The 24,197-nt window shown below is 63.4% G+C and overlaps 2 protein-coding genes across 6 annotated transcripts; both read left to right on the top strand.

The window, feature by feature from the left end:
• Positions 1-1,991: 1,991 nt before the first annotated feature.
• On the top strand, positions 1,992-11,872 carry LOC102450016 (synaptonemal complex central element protein 1). Of its 2 annotated transcripts, none has more exons than XM_089770178.1 (13): positions 1,992-2,117; positions 3,979-4,041; positions 4,567-4,626; positions 5,119-5,193; positions 5,711-5,758; positions 6,268-6,322; positions 6,662-6,751; positions 8,217-8,280; positions 8,806-8,872; positions 9,136-9,256; positions 9,839-9,928; positions 10,316-10,343; positions 11,716-11,872. In XM_089770178.1, exons 1-13 carry the CDS (start codon positions 2,099-2,101, stop codon positions 11,755-11,757), a joined length of 822 nt encoding a protein of 273 aa, XP_089626304.1. In that variant the 5' UTR covers positions 1,992-2,098; the 3' UTR covers positions 11,758-11,872. The 2 variants fall into 2 exon arrangements, with proteins under 2 accessions (XP_089626304.1, XP_089626303.1); XM_089770177.1 differs by having other exon boundaries at positions 1,998-2,117; positions 11,713-11,872.
• Positions 11,873-13,440: 1,568 nt separating this feature from the next.
• CXXC1 (CXXC finger protein 1) lies at positions 13,441-24,146 on the top strand. 4 transcript variants are annotated; one of them, XM_075914949.2, is made up of 16 exons: positions 13,441-13,585; positions 14,140-14,258; positions 14,501-14,601; positions 14,693-14,835; positions 17,414-17,572; positions 17,687-17,713; positions 18,105-18,257; positions 18,669-18,776; positions 19,021-19,205; positions 19,760-19,967; positions 20,393-20,503; positions 21,310-21,359; positions 22,330-22,426; positions 22,531-22,683; positions 23,163-23,314; positions 23,538-24,146. In XM_075914949.2, the coding sequence occupies exons 1-15, from the start codon at positions 13,583-13,585 to the stop codon at positions 23,307-23,309; spliced, it is 1,764 nt and encodes a 587-aa protein (XP_075771064.1). In that variant the 5' UTR covers positions 13,441-13,582; the 3' UTR covers positions 23,310-23,314; positions 23,538-24,146. The 4 variants fall into 4 exon arrangements, with proteins under 4 accessions (XP_075771064.1, XP_075771063.1, XP_075771062.1 ...); XM_075914948.2 differs by having other exon boundaries at positions 17,396-17,572; positions 18,108-18,257; XM_075914947.2 differs by having other exon boundaries at positions 17,396-17,572.
• Positions 24,147-24,197: the final 51 nt, after the last annotated feature.

Below are 24,197 nucleotides of genomic sequence, written 5' to 3'. Positions count from 1 at the left end.
TTTTGGGCCAAACCTCTGTCGTTTCACGTGTGAACTGCTGGCGATGGAGGTATGCGACTTTATGGCAGCTGGGGCTCATCTTGCCAGTCAGTCCTTAGCAGACGGTCGCTCTGTCTCCCATAAGGAGCACATAACAGGCAGCAAGTTCAGCCGCTCTTGAAGAGGGAAGGAGCGCAGCAAGGCATGGTAGAAAGGTTATGACCGATTCTTATTCACAGCTGTTTTTTCTGGGGTATTGCACCCTGGACCGCAGGCTGTTACTTGACTCTTGTGTGTGCTGATGTGGTGCAGAGAGAGCTGTTGTGCAGAAACGAGGCTACCAGCTGCGCTAGCAAGTTAACCTTGCTACTACAACATTGGAAATAGAAGCATGGACCCAACCAGAGTCCAAAATACCCAGGCGAGCCTCCCGGCTGTTATTTTAAGATGCAGCTCGCGCTCACGCCATGCTGTAAGCTGTGTGCATGGGCTCTGCAGAAGGAGATGGGCCTGTGCAAGGAAGGCAGCTGCTGCCTGGAGAGGTCTGGTCCGCTATCCACCCCCGGGCTCCATGCACCAGGAATCTATCTGCACGGGTTGGGGAGGCAGAAACAAACAATGGCCAGCTGGCCTAGCTCAGGCTCCTGCACTTGTCGGGCCACTGAGGTACAGGAGCAGGCTAGGCCTCTGTCCAGTCACTGCCAGCCCTCGCGCATTGCTCGTTCCCTGCCAGTCGTTAGAGCTCCCTATCCCGTACCATCTTCCCAAGCCAATTACCCTCCCTCCCAGCTATGGCCCTTCTCTATGGGGGAGTCTCCCAGGCTGCTAACCACTAGCACATCCTCCCAGGACCCTGCCTTCATGGTGGAGCTCAAGGACCACTGGAGATGTCCTATGTGGAGGAGCGTGGATGTAATCTAGCCCTGTCACAGAAGGCTGGGATGAGCTTAGCCTGGTGTTGGGACAAGGGAGGAGCAGCTGCAGGTCCCATGCTCCAGGGTAGCTGCCTATGGTTCCCTGCTCTAACCCACTGGGACCCCCAAACTGAGTAGAGACCCCCCACAGCCAGGGGGAGAACCCAGGAATCTTGGCTCCCTGCTCCCCTCCATAGCCCTCAGCCAGGAAAAGAACTCAGGAGGCTGGGCTCCCAGCCCCCCCCACCCACCCACCCTGCAGCCAGGGGGAGAACCCAGGAGCCCTGTCTCCCAGCCCCCCCACCCACCCACCCTGCAGCCAGGGGGAGAACCCAGGAGCCCTGTCTCCCAGCCCCCCCGCCCCACAGCCAGAGGGAGAACCCAGGAACCCTGTCTCCCAGCCCCCCCCCCCCCCCCCTCCCCAGCCAGGGGGAGAACCCAGGAACCCTGTCTCCCAGCCCCCCCAGCCAGGGGGAGAACCCAGGAACCCTGTCTCCCAGCCCCCCCAGCCAGGGGGAGAACCCAGGAGCCCTGTCTCCCAGCCCCCCCCCCCCCGCCCCACAGCCAGGGGGAGAACCCAGGAACCCTGTCTCCCAGCCCCCCCGCCCCACAGCCAGGGGGAGAACCCAGGAACCCTGTCTCCCAGCCCCCCCGCCCCACAGCCAGGGGGAGAACCCAGGAGCCCTGTCTCCCAGCCCCCCCGCCCCACAGCCAGGGGGAGAACCCAGGAACCCTGTCTCCCAGCCCCCCCCCCCCAGCCAGGGGGAGAACCCAGGAACCCTGTCTCCCAGCCCCCCCCCCCAGCCAGGGGGAGAGCCCAGGAACCCTGTCTCCCAGCCCCCCCCCCCGCCCCACAGCCAGGGGGAGAGCCCAGGAACCCTGTCTCCCAGCCCCCCCAGCCAGGGGGAGAACCCAGGAACCCTGTCTCCCAGGCCCCCCCCCCCCCCCCCAGCCAGGGGGAGAGCCCAGGAACCCTGTCTCCCAGCCCCTCCCCCAGCGAGCAGTTAGCCCCTCCTCTTTGGAAGGGGGCGGGGCCCTAGCCATTGGAAAACACAGCACGAGCCCCGGAGGGGGCGGGGCCGCAGCAGTCGTTGGAAAAAGGCGGGAAAAAAGCGCAGGCGGGGCAGTTTCAAGGCTTCCCCTCCCACCCGCGGTGCGACTAGGCGCAGGTGTTAAGGCCCCCCCAGCTCTCTGGACACAGGGCCATGGAGAGGAGTGGACAGAGTGAGGGGGATGGGCGGAGGGGGCACAGCTCCAGCCCCACAGCGCAGGGCGCCCATGGCAGTTACACAGCACCAAGGGGGGCGCCCCACTGCGCCCTGCCCCCTCACGCCAAGGGGGGCGCCCCACAGCGCCCTGCCCCCTCACGCCAAGGGGGGCGCCCCACAGCGCCCTGCCCCATCACGCCAAGGGGGGCGCCCCACAGCGCCCTGCCCCCTCACGCCAAGGGGGGTGTCCCACAGCGCCCTGCCCCCTCACGCCAAGGGGGGCGCCCCACAGCGCTCTGCCCCCTCACACCAAGGGGGGGCGTCCCACAGCGCCCTGCCCCCTCACGCCAAGGGGGGCGCCCCACTGCGCCCTGCCCCCTCACGCCAAGGGGGGGCGTCCCACAGCGCCCTGCCCCCTCACGCCAAGGGGGGCGCCCCACTGCGCCCTGCCCCCTCACGCCAAGGGGGGTGTCCCACAGCGCCCTGCCCCCTCACGCCAAGGGGTGCCCCACAGCACCCTGCCCCCTCACGCCAAGGGGGGCGCCCCACAGCGCCCTGCCCCCTCACACTGGGGGGTGCCCCACAGCGCCCTGCTTCCTCACACCGGGGGGTGCCCCACAGCGCCCTGCCCCCTCACGCCAAGGGGGGTGCCCCACAGCGCCCTGCCCCCTCACGCCAAGGGGCGCCCCACAGCGCCCTGCCCCCTCACGCCAAGGGGGGTGTCCCACAGCGCCCTGCCCCCTCACGCCAAGGGGGGCACCCCACAGCGCTCTGCCCCCTCACGCCAAGGGGGGGCGTCCCACAGCGCCCTGCCCCCTCACGCCAAGGGGGGCGCCCCACTGCGCCCTGCCCCCTCACGCCAAGGGGGGGCGTCCCACAGCGCCCTGCCCCCTCACGCCAAGGGGGGCGCCCCACTGCGCCCTGCCCCCTCACGCCAAGGGGGGTGTCCCACAGCGCCCTGCCCCCTCACGCCAAGGGGTGCCCCACAGCACCCTGCCCCCTCACGCCAAGGGGGGCGCCCCACAGCGCCCTGCCCCCTCACACTGGGGGGTGCCCCACAGCGCCCTGCTTCCTCACACCGGGGGGTGCCCCACAGCGCCCTGCCCCCTCACGCCAAGGGGGGCGCCCCACAGCGCCCTGCCCCCTCACACCAAGGGGGAGCGTTCCACAGCGCCCTGCCCCCTCACGCCAAGGGGGGGCGCCCCACTGTGCCCTGCCCCCTCACACCGGGGGGGGCGTCCCACTGCGCCCTGCCCCCTCACACCGGGGGGTGCCCCACTGCGCCCTGCCCCCTCATGCCAAGGGGGGCGCCCCACAGTGCCCTGCCCCCTCACGCCAAGGGGGGCGTCTCGCAGCGCCCTGCCCCCTCACACCGGGGTGGGGGGTGTCCCACTGCGCCCTGCCCCCTCACACCGGGGTGGGGGGTGTCCCACAGCGCCCTGCCCCCTCACGCCAAGGGGGGCGTCTCACAGCGCCCTGCTCCCTCACGCCAAGGGGGGCGTCTCACAGCGCCCTGCCTCCTCACGCCAATGGGGCGTCTCACAGCGCCCTGCCCCCTCACGCCGGGGGGCGTCCCACAGCGCCCTGCTCCCTCACGCCAAGGGGGCGTCTCACAGCGCCCCCTCACACGTTGGGCCACGGTACCCTTGTTGCCCCCACCAGGGACCAGCAAGCCCCCAATGCCGCCTTCTTCCCACCAAGCAGGGGTTAGCGCCAAGGCAATCCCACAGTGCCCGTCTCCCTCGTGCCCTGGGCTGGATAAAGCCGAGTCCAGCCTACAATGCCTTCTCTAGCCCATTGTGGGGGCGGGTAAATCCCCAGTTACAGGCTCGGGGGGAATTCTCAAAGCAATTGATTTTTTTGTTTCCTCTTCCCAGTTCCCAGCAGCTTCACGCCCAAGGCAGAGGAGCTGTTAGTGCTGGTGAAACAACTGCAGGATGGTACCCACGAGCTGGGTGTGGTGTTTAAGCAACCGGGAATCAGGGTCCTCTCCCCAGCTCTGGAAGGAGATTGGGACACGTTGGTCGGGGGGGGGGGGGGGGGGCAGCTAGGCGCTAGGAGTCCTGGGCTCTGTACCTGGCCCTGCAAGGGGAGTAGGGTCCAGTGGTTGGGGTGGGGGGGAAGCTGGGATTCTTGGGTTCTACCTCCAGGTCTAGGAAAGGAGTGGGACCTAGAGGCGGGGCGGGGGGGGGGGGGGGAGGCCTGCAAGCCAGGACACTTGGGTTTTCTCCCCAGCTCTGGGAGGAGGGGGGCATCTAGCCTGGAGTCTGTAAGGGGGGGGCTCTTGTTCTTTTCCTGGCTGTGCCCATGACTTTCGGTGTGACTTCTCTGTGTCTCAGTCCCCTGCCCCTCCGTAAGCGGAGCCAGGAATAACCGCTTCCCCCCCGGGCACGCTCCAAAGAGCTGGGGGTGAAGGACCCTTGTCAGGAGCACAACCAGGCAAGCCCTTCCCCTTCCCTCCGCAGCAGGGACACTGGAGCCCCGAATGGACGACCTGGTAGGAAGGCTCAGGAAACTGCAGCGAGGTGAGGGGAGGCGAGGGGAAGGGAAGGGAGAGTGCTCCCGTTACAGCCTGTTCCCCCGCACCCTCATTGCCGGGACCGTAGCACTGCCCCCCATGTCCCCGCCAACATTTGAATTGCTAAATAGGGGTATGTCTACACTACCGCCCTAGTTCGAACTAGGGTGGTTAATGTAGGCAACCGAAGTTGCAAATGAAGCCTGGGATTTGAATTTCCTGGGCTTCATTTGCATCTTGCCGGGCGCCGCCATTTTTAAATGTCCGCTAGTTCGGACTCTGTGCCCACGGCTACACGCGGCACGGACTAGGTAGTTCGGATTAGGCTTCCTATTCCGAACTACCGTTACTCCTCGTGGAACCCCTCTGTCTACCCCTCCCCACGTACACCCCTCCGTCTATCCACCCCTCCTCATTACACACCCCACCTCTCCAGCCCCAAAGAAGTCTCTCTCTCTCTCTCCTCACCTTCCCCCCAACCCGCTTGGTCTTGCCATAGCTAAGCAGGCTCTGAGCCAGGAGCTGCAGGACAGCCAGGCGCGCAGCAAGGAATTGCAGGAAGAGCTGGAGGAGCGTAAGTCACCCCCGCCCGGCACGGTTCCACATTGCTCCTCAGGTCATTGGGTCGGATTCTCCAAGGAGCCTTTCTCCTGCCGGGCCGCGGCTTCCTGCTTCGTATCTGCGGGTCACTGCCTCCGTGGATGTGGTTGCAGAAATCCGGGGATCGTTTCTGTGCCCACGGATACAAATGTTGTGCCCTCTCAGGGCTCTATTAATAACTCGAAGGATTTGGGCCATGGGATCTTCTGAGCTCTCTGACAGCAGCCCCCTTTTGCACTGCAGACAACACCCCTACCCGGCTGCATGCTCGGGGGCTGGACCCCCTGTCAGCAGGTGGGATATGTCCCCACATCCCAGAGGACACGGGTAGAGCCCTGTGCGGACCTGTATCCGCACCCACAAAAAGAGCCGTGGAGATCTGCCTTGCCATCCGCAGAGGCACAGCCCATGGCTAGAAAGCGGATATCTGCAGGCTCGCAGGGCACTCGATTCGGGTCCCAGCCTGGTTGTTTCCTGCCCCCCTCTTGCAGTGAATGTGGAGAAGTCGAACTTGGAGGAAATCTGCAGCCAGAAGCAAGGTGAGAGCAGGCTTTTACCAGGAGGGAAGGCAGCTTGACTGAGGGACACAGGAAGGGCTGGACTGCCGGGGGAGGGTGCTGACCGTGTCCGTCCAGCACTTTGAGACCCACCCATGAGACGGGCTTGAGAAGAGACAGGTGTGATCGTTACCAGCTTGCATACCGTGTGGGCTCCTGTGTGGCCCCTCCCAGCCCCCTCTGTTAAAGAGACTTCGTTCTCTCTCCTGCCAGGGGGGCTGTGTCCCCCAGTTACCCCCACCAGGGGCTCTGTGTGTCCCCTTTGACCCCTGCCCTCACACCAGGGTCCCCCAATTTCCCCCATCCCAGGCCCTCTGTGTGTCCTCCATTCCCCATCCTCTCATAGCAGGGTTCCCTGCCCCCATCTGTCTGGCAATCTTCTCTTCGGCCCATTGGAGCTGCCCGAGGGCAGGCCGGAGCGAGCCCCTGGGCTGTGGGGTGGCCCCAGCAGGGAGCCAGGACCCCTGCACTAACACTGCTGTTCCCTCCAGAGCTGCTCCGGACCCTGCAGCTCCGCTCCCAGGAGACGGAGGCGGAAGGCCAGAGGTGAAAGGGGCAGGAGGGAGGGATGGAGATGCAGAAGGGGCGGGGGGATATAGCGGGGTAGTCACAAGGGGGGTCTGAGAGACAGAGAGGGGAGGAGTCCTGCGTTCTCCCCCAGGGCTCTGGGAGGGGAGGGAGGTCCAGGTGACTTGCGGGGGGGGGGGGGGGAGGGCTGGGAGCCAGGACCCCTGGGTTCTGGTCGTGTTGTTGCCTGACGTTGTTGCTTCTGCTTCCCTGCCCCTGTCGAGTCACCTGGGGAAGGTGTTTCGGGGCCCCCTTTGTCCCCAGCCACTTCTGGGAGCCAGGCGGCCGGCTTACCAGGCTGGGCTGCTCGGGTTGCAGGCAGCAGGCGCTGACCCAGGAGCGGAAGCAGCACATCGAGGAGCTGGCGGCCAAGATCCAGGAGGAGAAGCTGAAGCAGAGGAAACACAGGTACCTACTGCCAGCCTCCCCACCCAACCCGGCCCTGCGCCCTGGAGATGGGCATGTGTCATACCCAGCACCTACGCTCCGAGGCCACTCCGGGCAGCCGGGAGAGCAGTGCATTCTGGGATCTCCCGCTGCTCCCTTCTCTCCCTCAGGTCCATGAGAGGGCAGCCCGAAGCTCAAAGGAAATCACTTGGCGCGTCCGGGGCATTCAGCCTTGGGCAAGCCCCGTGCGCCGGCCAGGCAGAGTGATGGGAAAGGGCACACCCTGCCTTGTCTGCTTGCCGCCTGGCCCCGGTGTGCAGCGGCGGTGTCCTGCAGCCTGCGCCTCTGCCCCGTCCTGTGCCCTGGGCACATTCCTGTTCTGCACAGGAAATTAGCAGCAGATAATTAACCGGCTGCCAGGCCCGCAGCTGAGGAGCACTTGGCCTAGGCAGTTGTGGGTTTGCTACGGGCCCTTGCTTGCCAGCGCCTGCTCACCGGAGGCCCTCTGGGGGAGAATTCCGCCTCTCCGCTAGAGACCCCCTTTGTCGCTCTCCCACAACACACACACTGCACTGCATATAACACGCTCTGCGTGTGTCCCTGATGCCCCCTGCTGGAGGGGAACCGCCCTGCACGTTGTGTGTTTGTGCGTGCCACACAACACACCACAGAACCACTTGCCCAGGAACCTATCCCTGCCACAAACCCCGTTGCCAGCTCTGCCCATGGATCTATACAAACGTCACCATCCCAGGACCTAACCGCGTCTGCCAGGGGCTCAGACGCCCGCACATCCTCTAATGTGATCTGTGCTATCAAGGGCCCGCAATGCCCCTCTGCCGTGGATATTGGCCAAACTGGACAGCCCCTGCCCCAAAGGATAAACGGACACAAATCAGACCTCCAGAAAGGCAACACAGACACACTTGTAGGGGCACCTTAACCTCCCTGGGCACTCAGTCATGGATTGAAAGCAGCCGTCCTTCTACACAAGCATTTCAAAAGCCAGTTCCAAAGGGAGACAGCTGAACCAGCGTTCCTTTGAGAATTCCACATGCTCAGCTTAGCACTGAATAAGGCTCGGCTGGCTAACGCCCTCCAAAAGCAATTTCCCCTCACTGGATAGTCACATCCCCACCCCACATCCTCCGACTTGCTTAGCTTCATTCACACAAGCAACTTCTCTCTTATACATTCCCCCTGCTTCTGTAACGTCCGCCCCAATGCATCTGATGAAGGGGGCTTTACCCACAAAAGCTCAGGCCCTGCTACATCGGTGAGTCTCTGAGGTGTGACAGGACTCCTCGGCTGTGTGCATGTACGTGCCGCCCCACGGCCGGAGGTGCTTTGTGTGTGTGTGTCACTGCCAGCCCCCTGCTGCAGGGCATAAACCCTACCGGTGTGTCTGTGTGGTTCTGTCATGGGTCTTTGCACCGCAGCAGTGCTCTGTGCCCCACGGCAGCCTCTCACCCCCTGTTTTTTCCAGGCTGGAATTTGAGCAGCTGCTGGAGGAGCTGATGGCGAAGCACAAGACCCTCCAGGAATGCCATGTAAGAGCCACGGGGGGTCCCTGTGCTGTTCCCATGCCAGCTGGGATTGGAGGGGGATCCAAGGGAATGCCCCCTAGGCGCAGATATGGGGTACAACTCTACTGGCAGGGGTCATGCACGTGTGTGGGAGGGAGTGGGTTCGAGCAGGAGTGGCTGGGAGCCAGGACTCCTGGGTTCTCTCCCTGGCTCAGAGAGGGGACGGGGGGAGTGGTTAGAAAGGGGGTGGGGGGTTTGGGTGCCAGGACTGGGGCTGGGAACACGAAATGCTGGCAAAAAGCAAGTCTGTCCTCAGTGCTGCTCTGTGGCCCCTGCCAGCAAAATGCTCGGGGTAGGGAGCTGACGTAAGGCCTATGGGGGCAGTGGAGCTCTCTGGCTGCTTCAAGCTGCCGCTCCCCCTTGGAGACCAGGCCTCCGTCGGGGAAAGAGCCATTTATGGGGGGATTAGGGTGAGGGAAGCCAGTGGATGTTCCCCCCCCAGCCCTGTGGCAGCCTGCTCTGTGGTGAATTCCTTCCCCCTCCTCCTAGAGCTTGGAAAAGCTGGCCGCCGAGATCCACAGCATGGCTGAGAGCAAGGAGCATTTGCTGAGCGAAGGTGACGAATCTCTCCGGCCCCGCTTCCCAGCTGTGAAAGGGGCAGAATAATCCTCCCTCGGGGCTGTCTCATTCGAGTGCAGACGCGTGGGTCAGGGCCTGCCTCTTGGTTGGGGTCTGGGCGGTGCCCATCAGAATGGGACCCTGATCTCAGTCGGGGATCTTGGGGGTCTCGCTCCAGGAGTCGGGCCTCGTGCCTTCTCCCTGAGACCCCTGCACCGGAGTGATGTGGCCCCGTGCCGCCGTTTCTGTCCTTTGCCCTAGACCGGCTGATCCAAGCTAGCCTGGCCCAGGTTGAGAAGCAGCTGGACTCCCTGCCCCAGGCCAGGGCAGCTCTCAGCCAGGAGAGGATGTTCCTGAAGAGCCAGGAGGCTAGCACGGCCCTGTGAGTGTGGAGCGCCCCCAGCCCTGTGCCAGCCACCAATGGAGCATATTGCATCAGTACAGCCCGAGCAGGATGCCTGGTCCCACCCCTGGATCTGGGAGGAGAGTGAGGGCTAGCGGTTAGAGCATGGTGATTGGCAGACAGGATTCCTTGGATTCTCTCTGTGGCTCTGGAAGGGGAGCTGGGTCTAGTGGTTACCGCTGGGAGCCAGGACTCCTGGGTTCTCCCCTTGGCTATAGGAAGGGAAAGGTGTCTAGTGGTTACAGCATGGGGGGACTGGCAGACAGGACTCCTTGGATTCTCTCTGTGGCTTTGGAAGGGGAGCTGGGTCTAGTGGTTAGCACTGGGAGCCAGGACTCCTTGGTACTCTCTGGAGCAGTGAGGACAGCCCAGGTGCTGGCGTGAAAGCAAACATCTGGGCTAGTGGGGAGAGTGCCTAGGGGCAGCGTGGGCAGAGGCAGAGAGGCAGTTGGCAAGGTGAATGCAGGGAGAGCTGTTTCCAGCACAGCCTGCCTTGCCGGGGGATGGCTGCTGTCCATCACCGAGGCGGCTGGGCTGCTCCATGCTTTCTATTGTCTCCAGGCAGCTGTTCCAGCAGGAAAACAAGAGCGCGACTGAGCATCTGGAGGCAGCGTCACTCCGGCACTCAGAACTGCAGCAGAAGTACAAGAGGTGAGCGTGGGGGCAGGCTGGGAGCCCAGACCCCTGGGTTCTAGCCTGGCTCGGAGGGTGGGACCGAGGGGGTTAGTGCAGTGGGGCTGGGCGCCCCAGGCTCTGACTGGTGTGTCCAGGAAACTCCCCTGGCCAGTCCCAACCTGGCGGGGTCCTTTCCCCCTCCTTCCACTCTCCCTGTGTTCCCAGAGGGTTCTGGGATTCCTCGCTGTCCAGTGGCTCCGGGCCCCCAGAAGTGGCGGTGAGTCTCTGCTGAGAGGAAGGACTCTGCCACACCCCTTGTGCAGTGTAACCCTTCCTCTCTGTGACGGGCGCCGCTGCCCTGGCGATGGGCCCAGCCAGGTGCCCCCCTTGTTTGATAGAACCGTTATTTCTGGTCCCTTCCAGGCTGGCGGCCGAGCTGGAGGCCCAGCAGGTGAGGATGGCGGCGACAAAGGGAAACTGTTGACAGGACTCTGTGCTGCCAAAGGGGCAGGGCTTGGCTGGCGAGTCCATTGACCGGCACATCCGCACGTGGCCAGAATTCCCCCAAGAGACAGACAGACAGAGAGGGGTGTGCAGGAAGGACACGGGTGCAGGGGCATGTTGGGATGGGGAGATGGATGGAGAAGTGGGGAGAGGAGAGACGACAAGGTGGGGAGTTTAGAGGAAGAGCTGGCAGGCAGGAAGTGAGTGAAGACTGGCAGGCAGGAGGTGTGCGAGGGCTGGCTGGCTGGTGGGAAGTGTGCGAGGTGTTGCTGGGAGATGTGTGAGGTGTGGCTGGCTGGTTGGTGGGAGGAGTGTAAGCCGTGGCTGGCTGGTGCAAGGTGTGCGAGGCGTGGCTGGCTGGCTGGTGGGAGGTATGTGAGGGCTGGCTGGCTGGTGTGAGGTGTGCAAGGAGTGGCTGGCAGGTGCAAGGTGTGTGAGGCATGGCTGGCTGGTGGGAAGTGTGCGAGGCGTGGCTGGCTGATGGGAGGTGTGCGTTGTGTAGCTGGCTGGAGGGAGGTGTGCGAGGGCTGGCTGGCTGGCGCAAGGTGTGCGAGGCGTGGCTGGTGCAAGGTGTGCGAGGGCTGGCTGGCTGGCGGGAGGTGTGCGAGGCGTGGCTGGCTGGCGGGAGGTGTGCGAGGGCTGGCTGGCTGGTGCGAAGTGTGCGAGGCGTGGCTGGCTGGTGGGAGGTATGCGAGGCGTGGCTGGCTGGTGCGAGGTGTGCGAGGGCTGGCTGGCTGGTGGGAGGTGTGCGAGGTATGGCTGGCTGGTGCAAGGTGTGCGAGGGCTGGCTGGCTGGAGGTGTGCGAGGTGTGACTGGCTGGTGCGAGGTGTGCGAGGCATGGCTGGCTGGCGGGAGGTGTGCGAAGCGTGGCTGGTGTGAGGTGTGCGAGGGCTGGCTGGCTGGAGGTGTGCGAGGCGTGGCTGGCTGGTGCATGGTGTGCGAGGGCTGGCTGGCTGGTGCGAGGTGTGTGAGATTACAGTGTCTGCTTTCCAAGTTCCTGCTGGTGCCCACCTCCGCTGGGATGCTCAGCAGTCGCTCACACTCCTTTGACCGTGCTGGCTCCCTCAAGATAACTGGTGGGGCTGAGTGGTCCCTTTGGTGGGACCCACGGCCCTTCCCTAAATGCCCAGCAGTGGGGTGGGCTGGCTCCTGCAGCCATTCCTGGGCCAGAGTGCTCAGGGCTGGCTCCGTCCCTCGCTGTTGGGGTGGGATCCAATGCCTGGTGCCAGTGTGTGTTCCCATCCAGCTGTGACCCACCGTCCTGACTGGGGGCACGGTGACCCCCCCAATCTCCCTCACCTGCTCTGCCCCACAGCAGGGAACTGGGGGCAGTTCAGCCAGCATGGAAACAGCTGCCTAAAAGCCACGGCCGCTCTGCAAGCACCCCAGCTCCTAGAGCGGAAATCGGCCTGGAGTTACGTCGCCTCTGGACACAACCGTCTCCTTGTGGTGAATAAAGACTTCCTGCTTACGCCCCTGCTGTGCCCGGTTACTGGACTCGGGGCAGGGGCGAAGGGTCCGGTTCTGCGGAGGATGGGGGTCGCGTGGGGAGGGGCCACGGGGAACTAATCTGCTGAGAGAGCTTGTTCGCCTGCGAGCGAGCGAGTCCGTCTGTCCATCCATCTGCTTGTTCGAGAGCTCCTAAATGAACGAGCTAGGACCCCCAAATTCGGTAGGCGGCTTCCTCTTCCCAGAACTTAACGCAAGGCCAGGACAAGGGGACGTGCCCGGGATGCGACAGTTTTCCAGAACATAGAAAGGGAGGGGGCTGCTAGCAGGGACAGTTATAAGTGTAATGACCACAGGGGGGCAGCAAGGGGCCAGCGATGGGGACTGGGGCAGCAGCGGCTCCGGGGAATCCCACCCGGCCAGCATGGTCCCCACCATGGCCAGTCCCGGGGGGGCCACCGCCCAAGCAGTGAGGTCTCCGCCGGTTCCTACGCCCCATACGCCCCAGCCCTGAAGGACCTACCTGAGCAATGCTGGGTAAATCTTCTAGTATTTAATAACGGGCCAGCAGGAGACCGTCTAACCGGATCCCGTGGCTGGAAGTTGAAGCTGGACAGAGTCAGCCTGGGAATAAGGCATCCGTTTTGAATGGGGAGAGGAATTAGCCAATTCCCTAAGGAGCATGGTGGATTCTCTGCCTGGCTCTCAGCTCTGGGAGGGAGCAGTGGATAGCAGATGGGATATGGCTGTGTTTGGCCGTGCACATCTGAGTGGTGTATCCTGTGGAACTCCTTGCTGCAGGGTATCAGGGAGGCAAAGAACAAAGGTGAATTGAAATAAGTGAATTTCACATGGGAGACCACGAACAGAAGCACCCCCCCAGCTGGGACATGCACTCCTAGTCTCCAGACTTCGGACACTCGGCGCCCACGGCCTGCTCCCTGGAAGGTGGGGGGCTATGGTACGCGGCTGGGGAGACACTGTCCTGCATGCTCACGGCTGCGTGGAGCGCGGGTCCCAAAGGGGCCTATGGCAGCCAGGGGAAGTTGCAGGAGGGCAGGCACAACCGCAGAGGCTGCCAGGAGGGGGGCAGCGTGTGCAGCTGCCTTGCAGCGGGGCTGGGCCACGGAGCACCAGGGGTGCCCTGGAGCCCCCATGCCCTCCAAGCTGGCTGGGCCTTGTGTCGCTGGGAGCCAGGGCTCCTGGGCCCTCCCCTCCCCAGACAGTGGCCCAGAGTTGGGATCCAGCCCTGGATCTCCAGCCCCTCACACTGGCTGACTAGCCATCCATCTAGCGAATCTGAGTTTGATTCAACCAGCCTTGCTGTGCCAGAGTCAAAGATGGCCGCCCCCTCTATGCTGCCAGTGACGAGGCGCCGGAGCGGCCATGTTGGAGCCTGGCGCCGAGGTCGCGCTGATGCCAGTGGGCGTGGCCGGTCCCCGCTCCACGGGGTGACCATATTGGATACGTTCCCCCGCCTCTGGGACGTGGGAGCGGCCATCTTGGAAGCGGGCCGAAGCTGAGCGAGGGGCACGCCAGAGGCCGCAGGGCGGCCATCTTGGAAGCGGGCAGATGGGCGGGCTGCCGGGGGAGGGAGGTTTGCGAGGGCGCCTTTGGCCAGGGTTGGAGAGTGACCCCGGAAGCGGAAGTAGCCGCCCGGGGGGGGGGGGGCCTGTCGGGACTTCCTGGCCAGGAGCGCCTGTTGTCTTGCTTCCATCCACAGCAAGGGAGAGACCATGGTAAGGGGCGGGGGGGCTGGGAGCCAGGACTCCCGGGGGCTGGGGGGGGAGGGGCCAGGACTCCCCGGGTCTGGGGGGGAGGGGCCAGGACTCCTGGGGTCGGGGGGGAGGGGCCTGGACTCCTTGGGGGAGGGGCTGCTGGTTGGGGGGGGATCCAGAACTCTGGGGGGGAGGGGCCAGGTCTCCCGGGGGGGGGGAGGGGCCAGGACTCCTGGGATCTCGGGGGGGAGGGGCCAGGACTCCTGGGGTCTCGGGGGGGAGGGGCTGCTGGTTGGGGGGGGGAGCCTGGACTCCCGGGGTCTGGGGGGGAGGGGCCAGGACTCCTGGGATCTCGGGGGGGAGGGGCCAGGACTCCTGGGGTCTCTGGGGGAGGGGCTGCTGGTTGGGGGGGGGGAGCCTGGACTCCCGGGGTCTGGGGGGGAGGGGCCAGGACTCCTGGGATCTCGGGGGGGAGGGGCCAGGACTCCTGGGGTCCCTGGGGGGAGGGTCTGATGGTTGGAGGGGTTGGGAGTCCTGAGTTCTCTGATGCCCTTTCTGCCCCCCCCCCCCCCCAGGACAGCGAGTTCTCCGACCCGGAGCTGGCCGCGGTGGGCGAGGAGTCTAAGTCGGAGAATGGCGAGAACGCCCCCGTCTACTGCATCTGCCGCAAGCCGGACATCAACTGCTTCATGATGTACGGAGACCCCGGGGAGGCGAGGGGTCGCTCCGGCGCCTGGGTCCCCCTGCCCGTGTCCTAGGTTGCTGCTGCTGGGAAGGGGGCCGGGTAACTCCCCGCCCCTGCAAGGGGAGCCCCAGGAGGCACTTGGCCCACGGGCTGGGCAGGGGGTTGTTTCCTGGGGCAGGCAGGGCGGGGGGAGTGGGGCAGGGGCTTGCGCAGGGAGCGCTTTGACTCTCCCGTCTCTCCCGCCCCTGCAGCGGCTGTGACAACTGCAACGAGTGGTTCCATGGCAGCTGTATCAACATCACGGAGAGGATGGCGAAGGCCATTCGGGAATGGTACTGTCTGCAGTGCCGAGGTGAGGACGGGGGCGGGGCGGGGAGGGGAGGGGACGGGGGCGGCGCCCCTGGCCTTTCTGGCTGTGATGTGCGTTCCTCTCCCCTCCGCAGATAAGAACCCGGCCCTGGAGATCCGATACCGGCACAAGAAATCCAAGGACAAGGAGCGGGAGGGCGAGCGGGATCGGGCGGAGAAAGACGAGCTGAGGAAGAAAGCCCAGGAGCTGGCCCTGGATCAGAGCCGTGGGTCCAAAGTAAGTGCCCGGGAAAGGGTGCTAGGTTGGGGGTGGAGGGAGCCGGTGGGATTCTGTCCCATGAGCCCATGGGGCTGCGTTGCCAGGGAACCGAGCGGCAGGGTTCTAAGAGCAGCTCCAACCACCTTCCGGCTCCAGTTGCTGCCCGTCCCCAGCGTTAAGGGGCAGAGTTAAGGGTAAACAACCTGCAACGTGGTCGGATTTCCTTGGGCAGAGAGCTGCGCCGGTGTTGCCCTGATGCGTGGCCACTCCCCAGAAGTGGCTGCGTCTCGGCGTTGGGCAATCCATCCCGTTTGGAGTGGCAGTGCTCCCTTCTCGTCCGTTGAGCCCCCAGGCTCAATGGAGGGATGATAGGAGTTACTATAGAGAACTGGGTATCTGGCTGATGAGTCTTGCCCACATGCTCAGGGTTTAGCTGATCGCCATATTTGGGGTCGGGAAGGAATTTTCCTCCAGGGTAGATTGGCAGAGGCCCTGGAAGTTTTTCTCCTTCCTCTGTAGCATGCGGTACAGATCACAGCTGGAGGATTCTCTGCATCTTGGGGCCTTCAAAGTATTTGAAGGCTTCAATATCTGAGATATAGGTGAGAGGATGATTCTAGGAGGGGTAGGTGAGATTCTGTGGCCTGCACTGTGCAGGGGGTCAGACTAGACGATCATAATGGTCCCTTTTTTAATGGGGAGCAGGTTTAAAACTAATAAAAGAAAGTTCTTCTTCACACAGCGTGTAGTCAACCTGTGGAACTCCTTGCCAGAGGAGGCTGTGAAGGCTAGAACTATAACAGCGTTTAAAGAGAAGCTAGATAATTTCATGGAGGTTAGGTCCATAAAAGGCTATTAGCCAGGGGATAAAATGGTGTCCCTGGCCTCTGTTTGTCAGAGGCTGGAGAGAGATAGCAGGAGACAAATCGCTTGATCATTGTCTTCGGTCCACCCTCTCTGGGGCACCTGGTGCTGGCTGCTGTCGGCAGACAGGCTACTGGGCTAGAAGGACCTTTGGTCTGACCCAGTACGGCCGTTCTTATGTTCTTATGTTATGTTCTTCTGACCTTAAAGTCTAGGAGTCTATGAAACGGGCCTGCCAGGTTCCTTGGCCCATTCTCAGACCACGGTTCTGGAGCATGGGCTGGTGGGGTGAGACCCGTGGGCACTGGGTGAATTTCCGACCCCACCTCATTGGCTGTGGCACTGCTACAAATACAGCTGTGGACACTCATCTGGCCTCTTAGGTCAGGAAGTATTCTCCCTGCTCGCCAGCTGGGTGTGAGAATGAAAGAGTCCCGGGAGAGAGACCCCTTGGGTTTATGCTGTAAATGTCCTCAAATGCCTCCTCCCGGCACATCCTGTGGTCTTTCCCCCTCCCCCCGGCCGGTCTTGGCACCCATGATTGGGTTGGGTGGCAGGTGGGGTGTCAGGTATCAATTTAGGAGCTTGAAAATCCCTGAGTACGTCCATGGGGGAGCTGCCATGATCCCAGCTGAAAATTAGGGGCTGAGGGAGTAGGGGGAAGGAGATGGGAAGTCAATGGCTGAGCACGTGCTCCAGCTGACCGAGGCTAGAGCCATCTCCAAGCCATACGCTCGGGGTGGAGACAGCCCTGCGGAAGAGCTGGGCTGTCTGATTTCCAGGGAAATGTCTCCTGACTGGAATAGACCCTGGGTGGGCTGCCCTCCGCGCTGGCACCGCTAAAAATCTCAGTGCTGCCGGGAAGTAAAAGGACAGTCGATGAGCCGCATTGGCAGTGCATACGTTGTGTGGAGGGGGGGGGGGGGAAGCCCCTTTTCCGGCTTGTTTGGGCCCCAAACCGAAGGCAGCTCTGTGGACTTTGCTTTTAGCTGCGTGTGAGCGTCAGTCCTCGAAACACACCAAGATTTTCCTCAGCTGTGGCAGCCGAAACCAGGCAGCTGGCATAAGGAACAGAAGGGAAGCAGGCCTGGATCTGTTGCGAAGAAAGTGAATGAAACTTGCTGGAAATAGTTTTCCCCTCGCAACAGATGCACGAGCTGCTGCCTCGGGTGACCCTCCCTTTGTTGTTGCTGAGTGTGTCAGATACGACGCTGACTGTCGTATTGTGTATTTGTGGGTGCAAACAGCTCGACTTGGTTACAGTTATCCATGTGCTTTGGGTGGGGAGGGTGGGTTGTGGCACTCCTGAGTTAGCAATATTTAAAGCGATGGTCGTGATGTCAAACCGATTGAAATTCTTCAAGGGGGCAGAGGTCGCTTTCCAGATGCCAGGTGTGTTTCCCGTACCAGCCATCTTTAGCTCTGGGCGTGGGGGTGCATGCAACATTGCCTCTTTGCAAGGAAGAATCGAAGGGGCGGGGGATGTTTTAGGGGAGAGAGGCAGATAGAAATCTCAAACTTGGCTTGTTCGATAGCTCTCGCCAAGAGCAAGTCAAATTTGAAGGCAGGGGATGGCCTGGTAATTTCAAAGATGCGAGAGTCAAAACGTTCTCTTTCTCTCACCCTCGGTTAAGGACGCCCCCCGTTAAGGACACCCGCAGTTAAGGATGTTTTCCTCATCTTTCTTCAACAAACAAACTTGTTGTTCTTACAGTTCTCTCCTCCGCAACAGCAAATTAAGCGCTCGGCACGGATGTGTGGCGAGTGCGAGGCGTGCCGGCGGACAGAGGACTGCGGCCAGTGTGACTTCTGCCGTGACATGAAGAAATTCGGAGGGCCCAATAAAATTCGTCAGAAATGCCGTCTGCGACAGTGCCAGGTCCGGGCGCGGGTGAGTACGGAAGCCTTCACCTCCTGTCCTACGTACTTGTCTGGCGGCTGCCCCGCTCCAGAGATGGCCGCGTGTCATCCGAGGTGCTTATCGGAGTGTTTCTTTTCTTTCTAGGAGTCATATAAGTATTTCCCAGCCTCGGTAAGTTGGCTCCATCTTCCCTGTGACTGTTTCCCTCCAGGGTTCTCTCCCCAGGTCCGAGAGGAGACTGGGGTAGTGGTTAGGGCTGGTGAGAGGTTGGAAAGCAGGGTGCCTGAGTTCTCTCCCTGGCTCTGGGAGGGGAGTAGGGGCTAGTGGTTAGAGTTGGTGGGAGAGTGGGAGCCCGGATGCCTGGGTTCTCTCCCTGGCTCTGGGAGGGGAGTGAGGCTAGTGGGGAAGAGTTGGGTCCTATTCCCAGCTTTTGCAGCTTGATGGTGGCCCGGTCTCATCCCTGCTGTGTGCCTCAGTTTCCCAGTCTGCGTGTGTGGCCGGCGCAGGGATAAGGGGTGTAGGTCAGTCATGTCGGACAGCAAGTGACTAACCCCCTTCCCAGCAGATGCTGCGGGGCCGGGACGAGGACTTGCAGATGCTGAAGGAGCAGTTGGAATCGTCTGCCACTCCCGAGCCCCTGTCGGACGACGACCTCCCGATTGACCCCGACTTGTACCAGGAGTTCTGTGCTGGGGCCTTCGACGATCAGAACCTGGTGAGGACATGACCCAGCTCGCGGGATCCCCCATACGGCAGGGCCCCAGGGGACCCCAGCTGCAGCGTGCCCAGCTACAGCGTTCTCCAAATCGTTTCACTCTGCTGCCGTGATGCTCGGGCCTCTCCCCAGAAGTGGCTGCATCTCAGCGCAGGGTGTCCTGTCCGCATGCTGGGCCCTGCTGTTCCTAGTACTTGTTCCTGGACCCTTGGGTGGCTCCCGGGATGGGGTGCTGGGTTGAGTATCTCTTTCAGGGCTGGCTGGCTCGTTTTACCCCTGACGGCCTCTGTACCTCGCTTGGGGGGGAGCGCGGGGGCGGATTACTGGTGTGGGGCCAGACGAGGGCATGTGGCCTCTGGCGCCCACTGGGGGGTGCTGGTCTCATCCTTGTCTCCTCTCCCGCCACCCCAGCCGTGGCTCAGCGACCCGGAGGACGCCCCGTTCCTGGACCCCGTGCTCCGCAAACGCGCCGTCAAGGTCAAGCACGTTAAGAGGCGGGAGAAGAAATCGGAGAAGAAGGTAGGAGCCAGCGGCAGCGGCTGTGGACACGCTCCCCCCCCCCTCCATCCTGGGACATAGCCTGGCTCCACGAGGGAGCGGGGGCTAGTGGTTAGAGCAGGGGAGCCGGGAGGGGAATGGGGGCTGGTGACTAGAGCCCGGGGCTCTGGGAGGGGGGTGAGGGCTAGCGGTTAGAGTGAGGAGAGATGGCGATGGGGGCTACAGGGCCCTGACACGGTGTCGTCCCCCCCTCCCCCCCCGGCAGAAGGAGGAGAAGTACAAGCGCCACAAGCAGAAGCAGAAGCACCGGGACCGGTCGCGGCACACGGAACGGCCCGACGCCAAGGACCCGGCCTCGCTGCACCAGTGCCTGGGCCCCGGCTGCGTCCAGCCCGCCCGGCTGGCGTCCAAGTACTGCTCCGAGGAGTGCGGCATGAAGCTGGCTGCCAAGTGAGCGCTGGCCCCCCCGTGGCCCGGCCCCGGGGTCACCCCATGGCTCTGGTAGGCCCAGTCCCCCCCTGCCCTCGGTCAGACTCTCAGGGGCGCCCCAAGTCCCATGGACGATACCCATCCCAGAGCTGGTCCGTGGGGCTTCCTGGTATCCTGCCGACCTGGGGCAGCCCCTCGGGGTCCCGCCTGCCCCATATCCCTGCTGCGTCAGAACCCCAGGTCCTCCCAGGCCTGCATCCTCCCCCAGTCAGGCCCACAGGGCCCCACCAGTCCTGTACCCCTCTCCAGCTCAGCCCGATGGGGGCCCCAGCCCCGTATCTCTTCCTCCCCACCAGGCTCAGCCCACAGCCAGGGCTCCCTGGGAGCTGGGCACTCGTGCGGCTGCTTGGCTGAGATCCCAGTGCCAGCCAGCTGATCCGCGTTTCCCCTGGGGGTGCCCCTCCGCACGCGCCTCGGTGCACGGAACAGCAGTTATTCCGCACGCGGGCGGACTAGGGCCGAGGGGGCCCAGCCCCGGCTCAGCTCCCACAGCGGCGTCTGTCCCTCCCCCGCAGCCGGATCTACGAGATCCTGCCGCAGCGCATCCAGCAGTGGCAGCAGAGCCCCTGCGTGGCGGAGGAGCACGGGAAGAAGCTGCTGGAGCGGATCCGGCGGGAGCAGCAGCAGGCCCGGCTGCGGCTGCAGGAGATGGAGCGGCGCTTCCACGAGCTGGAGGCCGTCATTGCCAAGGCCAAGCAGCAGGCCATCAAGGAGGACGAGGAGGTGGGGAGGGGCTGGGGAGCCGGGGCTCCTGGAGCCCCTCCAAGGCCGAGGAAAGGGAGGGGGGCCTAGTGGTTAGAGCCAGCGGGGCAGGGAGCCTGGATACGTGAGGTCTGGCAGTTGTGGGGGGGGGGTGGGCAAGGAGCCAGGACTCTTGGATTCTCTCCCAGGCTGACGGAGGGGAGCGAGGTCTAGTGGTTAGAGCCAAGGGAGTGGGGGGGGGCAGGGAGCCTGGATATATGGGTTCCATCTCCCCCTTTGGGAGGGGAGGTGGGGGTTGGGGGAGGGGCAAGGAGCCAGGGATTCTCTCCCAGGCTGAGGGAGGGGAGTGAGGTCTAGTGGTTAGAGCCAGGACTCCAGGGTTTTCTCCCTGGCTGGCCTGTACTCTGGGATCCCCCTCCAGCGCCCTCCCTGCTCTCCTCCCACAGACCAACGAGGGAGACAGCGACGATACCGACCTGCAGATCTTCTGCGTCTCCTGCGGGCATCCCATCAACCCCAAGGTGGCACTGCGCCACATGGAACGTTGCTACGCCAAGGTACCCCGCCCTGCCCGCGGCCCCCTCTCTGCAGCATTGTACTGTGCTGCGGGGCCCGGGAAACAGACTCTCCCCTCGCCCCTGCTCTGGCTCATCGCCCGGCTGAACGAGTCTTTTCCATGCGGCTGTTCCACAGCTACCCCGCCCCAGAGCTGGCTGCATCGCCCGGCTGAACGAGTCTTCCCCGTGCCGCGTTCCATGCGGCTGTTCTCCAGCTACCCCGCCCCAGAGCTGGCTGCATCGCCCGGCTGAACGAGTCTTCCCCATGCCACGTTCCATGCGGCTGTTCTTCAGCTACCCCGCCCCAGAGCTGGCTGCATCGCCCGGCTGAACGAGTCTTCCCCGTGCCACGTTCCATGCGGCTGTTCCACAGCTGCCCCGCCCCAGAGCTCGCTGCATCACCCGGCTGAACGAGTCTTCCCCGTGCCGTGTTCCATGCGGCTGTTCTACAGCTACCCCGCCCCAGAGCTGGCTGCATCGCCCGGCTGAACGAGTCTTCCCCATGCCACGTTCCATGCGGCTGTTCTACAGCTACCCCGCCCCAGAGCTGGCTGCATCGCCCGGCTGAACGAGTCTTCCCCGTGCCGCGTTCCATGCGGCTGTTCTACAGCTACCCCGCCCCAGAGCTGGCTGCATCGCCCGGCTGAATGAGTCTTCCCTGTGCCGCGTTCCATGCGGCTGTTCTACAGCTACCCCGCCCCAGAGCTGGCTGCATCGCCCGGCTGAACGAGTCTTCCCTTGTGCGGCATTGCCCCATCTCCCTCCCGGTGCACTGATGAGCCCTATGTTCTTCCTTTTCCCCACAGTATGAGAGCCAGACGTCCTTCGGATCCATGTACCCAACCCGCATAGAGGGGTGAGTCCCGGGGGTGGGGAGAGGAGGGACAGGGCGCTCACTCCAAATCCATCCCCCCTGGGACCGTCTGGGCTGACTCTGTCCATCCTCCAAATCTTCCCCCAGCAACCTGAGCCCTTGGGTCCCTCACCATATGGTTCCCCCGCTGATTTCCCCCCCGCCGCCCTGCCGCCCTCTCCCCTCCACCGTTGCAGTGCTCTTGGGTCCCACCCCGCTGCGATTCCCTGCTGGCTGTCGCCCGCTGTCTCTGCTTCCTCGCCCGTGCGGACTCCTATACCCGTCGCGTTCGCGGGGACCGTGCGAGTCCCCTAGGCCGGCCCCAGCCACAGGCCGGATTTGTTGTCCAATGGCTCCTGCCTCAGCTCGAAACCCCCCAGCGAAGGCGCTTCCAGGACCTCCCGAGGCCTCGTTTCTGTTGTCCTGCTGCTCTGACGCGACCCCTCTGAATTCAGCTGTCCCCCAAAGCATTGCCAGCCTGACCCTCGCTTTGCGACGTCGCTAGAGTGCCTCAGCGTGCGGCCCGGACCCACCGCCAGGCGGTGAAGAGATGCTGCGCACCAGGCCGAGAACAGCCCCACACGGGAGGGGAGTGGGGCCTAAGGGTTAGAGCAGGGGGGCTTTGGAGCCAGGACTCCTGGGCTCTCTCCCTGGCTCTGGGAGGGGATTGGGGCCTAGGGGTTAGAGCAGGGGGGCTTTGGAGCCAGGACTCCTGGGCTCTCTCCCTGGCTCTGGGAGGGGATTGTGGCCTAGGGGTTAGAGCAGGGGGGCTTCGGAGCCAGGACTCCTGGGTTCTCTCCCTGGCTCTGGCAAGCAGCATTGAACACACGTGCCTCAGTTTCCCTCCTAAACAATGTGGCGATGCTGCCTAGATCTTCCTACAGCCATGGATTTCCTGCCTCCCCTCCAGGCAGCTGGTTGCAGCCTCTCAACCAGGCATTGTGTTTCCCTCTCCTCCACCCCCCCCCCACAGGGCCACCCGCCTCTTCTGTGACGTCTACAACCCTCAGAGCAAGACCTACTGCAAACGGCTGCAGGTGCTATGCCCCGAGCACTCCCGCGACCCCAAGGTGAGGGGCACGGGCTGCCAGTGGGGGGGCAGGGTGGGGGGCTGGCCGCCAGGGGCAACATGAGCCTGACTCCCCCCCCTCCCTCCCTCCGGTGCTCTCCCCAGGTGTCGGTGGACGAGGTGTGCGGCTGCCCCCTGGTGAAGGACGTCTTCGAGCTCACGGGCGAGGTCTGCCGCGTTCCCAAGCGGAAATGCAACCGCCACTACTGCTGGGAGAAACTGCGCCGGGCCGAGGTGGACCTGGAGAGAGTGCGCGTGGTACGGAGCGGGGCTGGCCCGCAGGGGGCGCTCTCCCTGGCAGGCAGGGCCGTGCACGCGGGGGGGTGTGTCAAAATCTAGGTGTCTCCCCTCCCCCGCCATCTGTGATTCCTTCTGATCTTAGAAATTCCCCCCTGCCCCACATCCTTCCCCTCCCCCTTCCTGATGCAGTTGGTTGTCACTGTGTGGCTGTTCTCCAGCGGCCCCGCCCCAGAGCTGGCTGTATCTTCGGGTCCGGTGAGCCATTGTGGCGTTATATGTGGCTGTTCTCCAGCGGCCCCGCCCCAGAGCTGGCTGCATCTTAGGGTCCGGTGAGCCATTGTGGCGTTATATGTGGCTGTTCTCCAGCGGCCCCGCCCCAGAGCTGGCTGCATCGTAGGGTCCGGTGAGCCATCCCCTTGTGGCGTTACGTGCGGTCGTTCCCCAGCTGCCATGCCCCAGGGGCGGCCGCGTGTAACAGCTCCCCCTGCTGTTGGCAGTGGTACAAGCTGGACGAGCTGTTTGAGCAAGAGCGCAACGTGCGCATGGCCATGACCAACCGGGCCGGACTGCTAGCGCTGATGCTCCATCAGACCATCCAGCACGACCCGCTGACCACAGACCTGCGCACCACCACTGACCGCTGAGCCAGGTGCGTGGCTGGGGCAGGGGTACTGGCTCCCATGGGGCCTAGGGCAGAGAATGGGGCTCGGGGCCTTTCCTCGTGGGGGGCCAGCTCTCCTGTGGCTCCAGGGCGGGGGAAGGGCTTCTGCCGTCTAGGGGGCACAGTCTCCCATGGGGCCGCAGGAACTGGCTTCCTGGGGGGAGGGGCGCTGGGCTGCCACGCTCCCCTAACTGTCCTCTCTCTCCTGCAGGGCCGACGCCAGACGTGGTGGATTTTTCTGGACCCTCATTCTTTTTTTAATGTTTTTTTTAAACTTTTATTTTTTCTTTAAAAAACAAACAAAACAAAAAAAAACAAAAGGAAGGAAAATGTAGCAGAGCTCTGAGTATGATCCTGCGCTGGCCCCCACTCGCTTCTCCCCCATCTCTGGGTGGGGCTTCTACTTCCCCTCCTGCCCTGCCCCCAACCCCAGGCCCATCATCTCCCCCGCCGGCCCTTGCCTGCCCACTCCATCCCTCCTGTTTCCGGCTTGTCCTTTTCCACGGCTCTGGCACCCATGGGTGTTCCTCCAGGCATGGGGCTGTATCCCAAGATACAGAGATACGAGTTCTGCTGGGGTTTGGGCAGGGGGGAGTGGGGGGGGGGGATGAATGAGACGGGCCTAATAAAAACCAAGTTTCAAACAGAAGCATCCTTTTCCTGAGATCTGTGCCTCTGGGGGAGTGAGTTCAGAGTGGAGAGCTGGCCTGAGCTATTCCCCCCTCCCCTACCTTGGGACAGGGAGGTTAACCTGCAGCATGCCACCTTGCCTGCCCTATTCCCCTGCTCCACCAGACCCTGCGGCGGGGAGTCCCAAAGGTTAACGCCCTGGCCGGGCTATTTATCCAGCGGACCCTGCAGCGGGTTGTTC

The sequence above is a fragment of the Pelodiscus sinensis genome, chromosome 18 (assembly GCF_052426305.1).
Source record: "Pelodiscus sinensis isolate ZL-2025 chromosome 18, ASM5242630v1, whole genome shotgun sequence".
Lineage (NCBI taxonomy): Eukaryota > Metazoa > Chordata > Testudines > Trionychidae > Pelodiscus > Pelodiscus sinensis.
This window is presented reverse-complemented; position numbering and strand designations above follow the sequence as displayed.